Source organism: Toxorhynchites rutilus, chromosome 2 (assembly GCF_029784135.1).
Source record: "Toxorhynchites rutilus septentrionalis strain SRP chromosome 2, ASM2978413v1, whole genome shotgun sequence".
NCBI classification, from domain to species: Eukaryota; Metazoa; Arthropoda; class Insecta; order Diptera; family Culicidae; genus Toxorhynchites; species Toxorhynchites rutilus.
Window position 1 is genome coordinate 198,300,083 of NC_073745.1, and position 9,845 is coordinate 198,309,927.

The following is a 9,845-nucleotide window of genomic DNA, read 5'->3' on the forward strand; positions in this document are numbered from 1 at the left end:
TTTTTTGCTCTTTGTGTGTGGAATTGTTTTGGTGGGAATAAGAACATTGAAACGTTGAAAGGTAAGTCTTTTACGGTTAAAGTTAGGTTTGTACCATACTCTATCTTATTATATTTTTCAGCTCAAGAGAATAAATCGACTTTCGGTGTCGGTCGGTGATGGAGGTATTTTTCCCGCGTTTTGCAGTTAGATACGTCGGTTAATTGTTCGATTGTAAGGTTTCTGGAATTTCAAGTTTTCCTATATCTTTTCTTTGTTTCTGTGTTCTTGGTTAACAAAAACTTATTGCCTGTTTTTGATGGGGCACAAAAAGATGACATAAAAGGATTTCTAGCAACTTCCTGCGACTAGTTTTATCGTCGATATTGTTCAGCTCATATATATTCCAAAATGATTCCCTGGTGGTGGAGGAGACTGGGAAGAAGAATTCAGAGTCTGCAGGAGTAAAATGCGGACTTAAAGAAGGTGGTCTCCGCTCTCGTTCTAAAATAGTAGTATTCAAATTCAGAGTGCCAACGAAAATATACCATACTAGTGGTCAATGATTCTATAAATGTACCTCTTTTGAACTAGTAGCTATAAGGACCAAGCAGAAATATTCAAACAAATCAGCTATTTCAACAACATTCAAAGTACAGGTTATTTTGAACAGAAAAAAATTTATGTAGATACAATAATTATATTGTGCATCATTCTCATGGTGTGCATTTTTTTTCAATCGTCCTCAAAAAATCATGAAATGGTAAATTTATCAATATACTAAAATACCATTTCATTCAAAAACAGTTATTCTGCACCATGTTTATTTCAAAATTATATTTATTGTAACTTTTAAAATTATGACACCATATTTTTTTATTATAAATATGTCTGTTTTTTTTATTACAAGAAATAAATATGCGCTCGGTTAATCGAATACTGAAAAACAATTATTCGAATGAATCGAATATTTAAAAATGACCCCACGATTAATGAATAAACGAAAAATAGACATCTCTATTTATAGTCATATCCCTTTCCTCAGTCCTCTGTATATTTATACCGTTTCCCCTCGCGCACTTATTGACGACACGGTCACACCTTTAGTTCATCCATCTTGATCAAAACCAAGGTGTCCGGGGGAAATCGGCATTGCAAGTATATGCAAGTCGGGGGCATTTTTATAGTGTAAGTAAGGTAAGTGCTACGATTAATTCTAGCAAATAATATTTCAATTTGAAACTTTAATGTTGATTGCTTCGTGAAATTTCATATCAATGACCGATTGTGTATTGTGAAAAATTTAGCACAAGTGTAAGTGTAATATTGTATACAGTATCAGTTGTGTTGAAAATGACTTGAAATACGAAACGATTTATTTCAATTTTCATAAATAAAAACCAAGGTGTGTTCCCGCTCGAGAACTGGTCGTTCGGTTTAAGCTGTCTGTTTTGTTGTGTTCATTTTCACTCAAGGAAAATTCATGCGGCGAGAAAAGTTAGAATAGTGAAGAAATATTCGAAAAGGCGATTCCCCATATGCTCTACATATAGTATTAGGTGTTGTCAGTCCAATTAAAATTCATATCTCAATTCACTTCGGCATCTTCTATCTGATACGCACCATCCAACGAATGTTTACGACCCTTCTGTCATCACTCGGTAAGCACCGGTGGAATGAACAAACAATACCCAACAACCAAACAAAACGGCCCTTTTCAGAGCCACCAAACATTGTCAAAGAGTTTAACGATGTAATTCTTCAAACATATCAAAAATCAACAGATCGCCTAACGGAATCCTACGTCAACTATGCGGTCGTGTCTCGGACACAACCCTCCTGTGACTTTTTAATCTATACTTTATACTTAAAATTAGAGGTGGGCAAAACGGTTCACTTCAATGAACCGTTCACTGACCAACCGTTCACTTAGGAGAACTAGCTCTTATGAGCAGTTCACTCACACTTTTGCACAGTAGAGGGATATGTCAAAGCAAGTATAAAAAAGTGTGGGATGTTATGTAAGACTGTTCTGTTCATTCATAAAATGGTATTTATTAGCAAATAATTATTCTCCGAATTTTGTGAAAAATATCTCAAATCAAATATTGATTTTGAAATTTCGATTTAGTTCGAACCGTGATTTCCTTTTCTCAGCACAAACTAGCTTTGTATGCTCTTCTTGCGATGTTTGGCAATAGCTGCTATAGTAAAACTATACCAAAACACGAACGCCTATCTCAAAGTTATGGAGCACAATATGATGATAGAAAAAATGTTTCATATCAGCGACCCGAATATTCATTTACTGTTTAACAAGACTGTTTGGAACATTTCGTTTTCGACTGTATTTTCTTGGGGAGGTCGATTTACATATCATCTTACTGAAATGTTAACTCAACTCAACTCTCAACTTAAAAATATGAAATTATAATTTGTTTGATCAATAATCAAACAATTCAATTTAAAAACCATCATATCCTGAAATTCTGCGTTCTATTATGAAAACGACAATACAGACATCTTATTTTTGTTGTTTCATGGGGCTATCGTTTGTTTTCCTTCGTTAATTTGAAGACCATTCACCTTGCAACACCATTCATCTATCACTCGTTCGTTTTCTTTCCTCTTATACATCGATCACCCCACACAGTTCGTTCTGAACTGTATATACAGTTCCGCCAGCGGTCATCGTACACAGTTCGTTCTGAACTGCATACACAGTTCATCGTTCACCGTACACGGTTCGTTCTGAACTGAACTGTATACACAGTTCAGTCAGCGGTCAGTTCGTTCTGAACTGGGTATACAGTTCATATGAACTGTTGCCCAGTAGAAAAGAACGACCGTTCGTTCACTCTTTTTGGTGAATTAGTTCTTTTTAACAGTTCATGAACGGTTTGCCCATCTCTACTTAAAATACAGTACAGATTGATAAAAAGACGGGACAATAAAAATAGGTGGATCGTTAGAGGCGAATGAACTGCAAAGTTTAAAGCCTCTTAAAAACAAAGAAAGAAATAGGTGGATAAAACGGTACTGTCCCGTTAAAAACGGTACGTTTGGTCCGCCTATGCATTGCTACCCGTATTTTCTCAAGTGTTCGATTGTTTAGTTTCCGCAGCTTTAGATTTTTCAAAGTCCGCTCTGATCACTTTCAACGTTGAAAAAAAACTGCGGTATTTTAAATCACATATTTTCACGTTTCAAATCATTGATGTTCACAGTTTTATGCTTCGGCTTGGAATCCAATCGGAAATGCAGGTTACCGGACTTAGGAAATTCTCCAGACGTTTCTCGTTCATGAAACGTTCTGAAAGTGCGAATTTGTTCGAAAGCCATTATTTTCGATGCCCATGTGCACATGTGACGTCTTTTGCAAAAGTAAAACAATTGTGGTTTAAAATTCGTAAGTCCGACGCAGGGAAACTTGGAGTCAGCTGGATCGAATTACAACTTTAAAAAGCATTAGGACCTTCTATAAGTTGAGCTATAGCTCACTCAAGCTACACTGAGAGAAATAATTAGTAAATATAACGAATTTTTTGGTAAATACTACCAATCTATAGTCATTTTCGACCGTACTAATAAACACATATGTCAAGCAGAACCATAAATCGGAAGCCCAATATCGGCTACATTTTCTCGCCGAAAATGCACGTATCAGAATTATATCCTTATTATACCTCCGTATTGCCTTGTGGGAACAATGAAAATGGTTAATACGCGCTTTTCTCACCAATTTTCAGATATGACAATATCCAAGCTTACTAATGTTATCGAGTAAAATATACTAAACTCTGGTAGGGATGCGGGTTTGTTGACAATATGTACAAAAAATTTGTACATTCTACTAATTTTGCATTACCAAATGTATTTAGTAGTTTTCGACCGAGGATTTTTCTAAGGGTAGGCAAATAGAACTATGGCAAGTGGTCCTCTCACGAGATGGCTTTATTAGATCACGTGATTCCATCTGCGAAGTTCATCACTTCAGTCCATCTTGGGAGCAAAACTCTGCGATCAAAAGATACAAGGAGTCTGTGGATTTGGAGCAAGAAAAAATACTAAGAGATCCTTTAGTTATAATTTGTTATTTAGTAACTGGTATGATTGTGTAAAATATCCGAAATATCACTGTTTTGACCTGAGTCATTCACTTTGTAACTAATCTCGCTTTCTGTGTTTAGGGCACAACACATCGTCGTCTATGGTGGAAACGACTTGAGCTGGCGCCAGAAGCAGATGGTCATATTGGCCGTCGCGTGAAATCTGTTCCGGTCCTTTCAACGCATAGGTTCTAATAAAATTTTCTACCACGTCTCGCTGAAGGACAGAGAACTCTAGCAGTGCACCCCAAGCAACGATTGCAAATGGTCGATCCTTAGACGGTAAATCTGAAGGAGTTATTATATGTCTGTACAGGCAACTTTTGACTATGAGTTTCAATTCCTCGATTTGATGCTTATTGGCACAGGGATGATACAGGGCAATCACCGCACCATGCTCACTATTATGTACCCATCGCTGCGGCGGTACGTACTTGTATTCCCCATAGCGTGGCCAAAGAGGACGATGTGTTCCGCTAGAAATAGAAAATACTATAGTTACAATCATTTTGTAACATTCCACCATCTTACAATGTGGGAATTCGTTCAGCATATTGAATGCTCGTGTTCATACACTTATGCAATGCAACGTATGCATCCGGAATATCGTAAACGGTAATCAGTGGTTCCATGTTGTAATCCCCACGATAATCTCGCCTGTTATCCAAACACATGTATACTGTGGAGTGACGAATGTCGTAGGGATCAAAATCAATGCCGAGATTTTTATGTGCGTCATCGCATTTCTCATTCTCAACGCCCATTGGAATTCTCTTATGGTTGACAAGAGTCTGATTCGTGTCGTTCGAACGGCTTGTTTCCGAATCTGTGAGCGATTTGTTTTTATTTTCTGGAGACTGAGGAAACCACACGCCACTCCATTCTATAAAAAGGATTATGAATAAACTTTGAATAAACACCAGTCATTCATGATATCGTAAATGCGCGCAGTTATCGGTATTTACAAATTTTGCAACCGACAATTGGACACAGATAATTAATTCTTTCAAGTACTTCCAACTACAGCCCTTTACCTTTTTCGCAGGCTCTAGGTCCTATTGCCATAAGCAGATATAGAAGAAAATGCAACATAGCCGGATAAATCCAATTCGTCTCGTATACACTGAGTGTACTATCAATAAACTGAAGATAAAAGAAAAGTTTTCAGATGAATGAGCCTACGTTGCAACATATATTTGTAAACAAATCGATTTCCGAATTGCATCTCATTGTATGGACCGAAATGTTGCCAGTTTATTTATTTGTCACTGATTACAACAGAGGAAGTACTAGAAACCAAAATTACTTTTGTTACAAGAGTGCTCATAATCCCCTAACATTTTGCGGACCGCTCACGAGATTTCTCGTGTTTCGCGTTCCGTCTGTAACGGATGGAACACGAAATAACGCGTGTTTTTTACACTTGATGGTTAAATCCATGGTCTGCCAAGAATCTCACAAGACCTACCGATGGTTCGCCTTCGTCTCATCCAGACCGAAGGGAACGATCTCATTCGTAGCATCCGAACAAATGAAGCGTACAAGTTTGCCCCAAAACGTGCGGTCCTTAATATGTTAAGACGCGTCCACATTACGCCAATCGGGCTTGGCCGCCCGGTAAAGCCGAATAAAGTGCGCTACACATACAACGTCCCGTCACCGTGAAGTCAACGTAAAGGAATGAAATGTCAAATATTATCCCATGGAAATCGTATAGCATTCACATACACAATCACCGGCAACTTTGACGTCGGCAAAATAAGTCCAAGAGAATAGTTGACGGGACGGTGACGGTGACGCTGTATGTGTAGCGCACTTAAATGTGGACGTGCCGCCCGGGCTTGCCGACGTACCGAAAACCGACTCGAATCAAACCGAACCCAACCTGAAACAAGTGAGCCCGGTTCGAGAAAGTCGAACCAAAACAAAACGAAGTAAATTAGCGTTGGCGACATAGTGCTTTGTGTGTTCGTGACGGCTTCGTGCATCCGATGGGACTTCGGCTTCGTGCACCCGATGGGGCGTCCACATTACATAACGAACCGAATATGCCGCATGGTACAGGCCGATCGGCATCATTCGGCATAATGTGGACGCGCCTTTACACGATAAATAATAATGAAATTACTTCATCAGAATCGAAATAACAACGATCGTGCAAGCACGGCAGTGGATCTTCATACAAATAACTCGTCGAAAAGTGTCTCCTTTTTCACCGCTTGTTTACATCGACGAATATATTTTTTTCCACTATGTTTCGTAGGAGAGTGTATGCATATTGACAGAGATCTACTACGAGGTGTTCAATGAAGGATGAAAGGTGGGAATGTTTATGTTTATATTAGGCTGTCATAAAAGTCCTGCGGTATTTTTTTTAAATTTTCATTTGTTCATTAAATGAGTTTTTTTTTTATCCAAAATATATATTTTTATTAAGGCTCATATGGCGTCAGCCTAACGGGGCCGGGAGTTCAATATTTCGACAATGTTTGCTTACAACTATGTTAGTAATATGTAACCGATTACTCGCGGTTGGCTCGAGGTTAGTATTACAAGTGTTCTCATAATTGGTATGTTGCAGTCTTCGATGCTCTGTACGTGTGCCCGACATGGGATACCTCCTATTGGGATGCAGCTGACCATTAATCAGCAACGCCCCCCTAGTCTGTACCCCATATCTAGCGTGGTGCGTCTTTCTCGACTCGAGGAATCCAGGATAGAATGGTCACTAGCCGGCGCAATCATCAGCTCGTGTAGAGTTGTCATAAGCGGTACAACCTTTGGCTCTTGTTGAATGATCAGTGGACTGCACAACCTTTGGCCCGTGTATCTGTAAAGAGTGTGTGTATGTATTGCCGCGACTAAGTAAAAGTTTATCGTTTGGATAGGAGGGATATGAAACGGGGACACAACGAAGGAAACATCATTAAACGTTGACATCGGCGTTTCTGAGGAACAGGTATAGATGAAGCAGAAGATCAGGATCACAGCTACCTAAGATATCCCGGACGGGGATCTCCGATTGTCTGCCTTGTGCTCTCAGTGCTCTAGAGAGCTGAGAGCGAGCAGCATGGAACCGGATACACGACCAGACAGTATGCTCGATGTCGTGGTAGCCATCGCCACAATCACAAAGATTGTTTGCTGCGAGCCCAATGCGATAGAGATGCGCGTTTAGGTTGTAGTGATTGGACATAAGCCGAGATATCACGCGAATGAAATCACGACCTACATTCAATCCCTTGAACCATGCACTCGTCGAGACCTTAGGGATAATCGTGTGTAACCAACGACCGAACTCATCAACACTCCACATGCGCTGCCAACTTACGAGCGTATACTGACGAGGAATGTGGAAAAATTCATTATAAGCAATTTGCCTTTCAAAAAGTGTGCCTTCTAAAGAGCCCACCTTAGCTAGCGAGTCCGCTTTCTTATTCCCCGGAATCGAGCAATGAGAGGGAACCCATGCTAAGGTAATCTTGAATAATTTTTCGACCAAAACACTCAATAGTTGTCTTATTCTTGTTAGGAAATAAGATGAGCATTTATCAACTTTCATTGAGCGGATTGCCTCTATTGAGCTGAGACTGTCTGAAAAAATAAAATAGTGGTCGATGGGCAATGTTTCAATGATCCCTAATGCGTAATATATCGCACCCAGTTCAGCGACATACACGGAACAAGGATCTTTGAGTTTGAAAGAGGCACTGGAATTTTCATTGAAGATGCCGAAGCCAGTGGACCCGTTTATGAATGAACCGTCAGTAAAGAACATTTTATCAGATCTAACTTTCCCATATTCTGCCGAAAATATCGGCGGAATAGAATCGGAGCGTAGGTGATCTGGGATTTCATGGATTTTTTGTCGCATGGACAGATCAAAAATGACAGAGGAATTGCAGAAGTATGGGAAACAAACTTGGTTGGAGATGCCTGGTGAAGGGTGCACGTTACAATCATCTGTTTTAAGTAAAATATGCGCCGTTTTGTTCGATGACTTGTTCCCAACGAGATGCCAACTTCATAATACCCCTGTTATAGAAGCTCGCTTTCTTATTGGCAAAAAACTCGGATAGCCAATTTTCACAGGCCTCTTTTGTGGCTAACTTCTGACTACCTAGCTCGTTCGCCATGGACAAAAACAGGTGGTAGTCACTTGGTGCAAGGTCCGGACTATACGGCGGATGCAAAAGAACCTCCCATCCGAGCTCCCGGAGCTTCTGGCGCGCCACCAAAGAAGTGTGTGGCCTGGCGTTGTCCTGATGGAAGACAATGCGGCCTCTGTTTATCAAAGATGGCCTCTTCTTCATGAGTGCTACCTTCAAGCGGTCCAGTTGTTGGCAGTACAGGTCCGAATTGAGCGTTTGGCCATAAGGAAGCAGCTCATAATAGATTATTCCTTGACCATCCCACCAAACACACAGCAGAACCTTCCTGGCCGTTAATGAGGGCTTGGCCACCGTCTGAGCCGCTTCAGCGGGCTTCGACCACGACCGTTTGCACTTCACGTTGTCGTAAGTGACCCACTTTTCATCGCCAGTCACCATCCGCTTCTGAAACGGGTCGATTTTGTTGCGATTCAGCAGCGATTCACATGCGTCGATACGGTCAAAGATGTTTTTTTGCGTCAACGTGTGTGGCACCCATACATCGAGCTTCTTTGTGAATCCAAGCTTCTTCAAATGGTTAATAACGATTTGATGACTTATCCCCAGCTCTTGGCCGATGCTACGGCTGCTACTATGCCGGTCTTTCTCGGCTAATTCAGCGATTTTATCGCAATTTTCGACGACAGGCCTTCCGGAGCGTGGCGCATCTTCGACAACCTCTACATCAGAACGAAAACGTTGAAACCATCGTTGTGCGGTGGAAATGGAAACTGTATCGGGTCCATAAACTGCACAAATTTTATTGGCAGCTTGAGATGCATTTTTGCCTTTGTCATAGTAGTACTGTAAAATATGTCGGATTTTCTCTTTATTCTGCTCCATATTTGCGACACTATCACCCTTATTCTCATTTACGGCCGTATCCGTATATTGATTCGTCGGATATGATACGTCGTCAAAGAAAAAGCTATCCTCATTTACGGCCGTATTTCTGTGTACTAGATTTGTTTGGTAAACTGTTTTATCGACATCGATGAGAGATGTTTTTTTTTATTTTTTCACTTCTGTTTTGTTTTCATTTGAGATTCCTACATTGTGTACAGTTTTTGTCGGTAAAAAACGGAAAATCCCGGTTTTCTGAGTGATCCGCAGACATTTTACTGTGCGAATGTCGATTATGACCAAGTTATTCGGGTTAATTCATAACAGCACGATTGATCCAATGTGACAACAAATCGATGATATGTGAATGGAATCCGCCGGATGATAAATGCATTAGTGTAGTCGCGTGAAATTCATGTCAGCTTGCGTGTGTAACTGCATGCGACATTTATTATATCAAAATTGAAGCAGGCAAGTCGGAGCACTAGAGGTATGAAACGGCCAATTGCACATGTTCACAATAATAACCTTCTTTTCCCTCCCTCAGCACTGTCACATTCACCCTTGAACGAAAGCTCCAGCCGTTCGGAACCATTCGGCAGCGGTTTTCTCGAATGTCAACCTGAAGGAAGTAAATCATATGTGCTCACTTAATGCCGGAACGTATCCGGACAGTTCGGCTCTTGGAACCGAATATTCAGTACAAATAGGAACAGGAAGCTTCTCAATAGTTTGGTGTTATAACGATGCGAATGGATCTTCA

At 40.4% G+C, this 9,845-nt stretch overlaps 1 protein-coding gene across 1 annotated transcript; it reads right to left on the bottom strand.

Annotated features, from left to right (window-relative positions):
• Window positions 1-4,054: 4,054 nt before the first annotated feature.
• Window positions 4,055-5,304, bottom strand: LOC129769051 (uncharacterized). The gene is made up of 3 exons (XM_055771064.1): window positions 5,123-5,304; window positions 4,620-4,971; window positions 4,055-4,564 (listed from the first exon to the last, which is right to left on the bottom strand). Exons 1-3 carry the CDS (start codon window positions 5,178-5,180, stop codon window positions 4,147-4,149), a joined length of 828 nt encoding a protein of 275 aa, XP_055627039.1. The 5' UTR covers window positions 5,181-5,304; the 3' UTR covers window positions 4,055-4,146.
• Window positions 5,305-9,845: the final 4,541 nt, after the last annotated feature.

Bases quoted from the DNA above. Each gene is read 5' to 3' on its own strand.
- LOC129769051 (XM_055771064.1), bottom strand. From the start codon at position 5,180: ATGTTGCATTTTCTTCTATATCTGCTTATGGCAATAGGACCTAGAGCC. The intron at 4,972-5,122 runs GTAAAGGGCTGT...TCCTTTTTATAG, and splicing joins ACCTAGAGCCTGCGAAAAAG to AATGGAGTGGCGTGTGGTTT. The intron at 4,565-4,619 runs GTAAGATGGTGG...TTCTATTTCTAG, and splicing joins GCTGAACGAATTCCCACATT to CGGAACACATCGTCCTCTTT.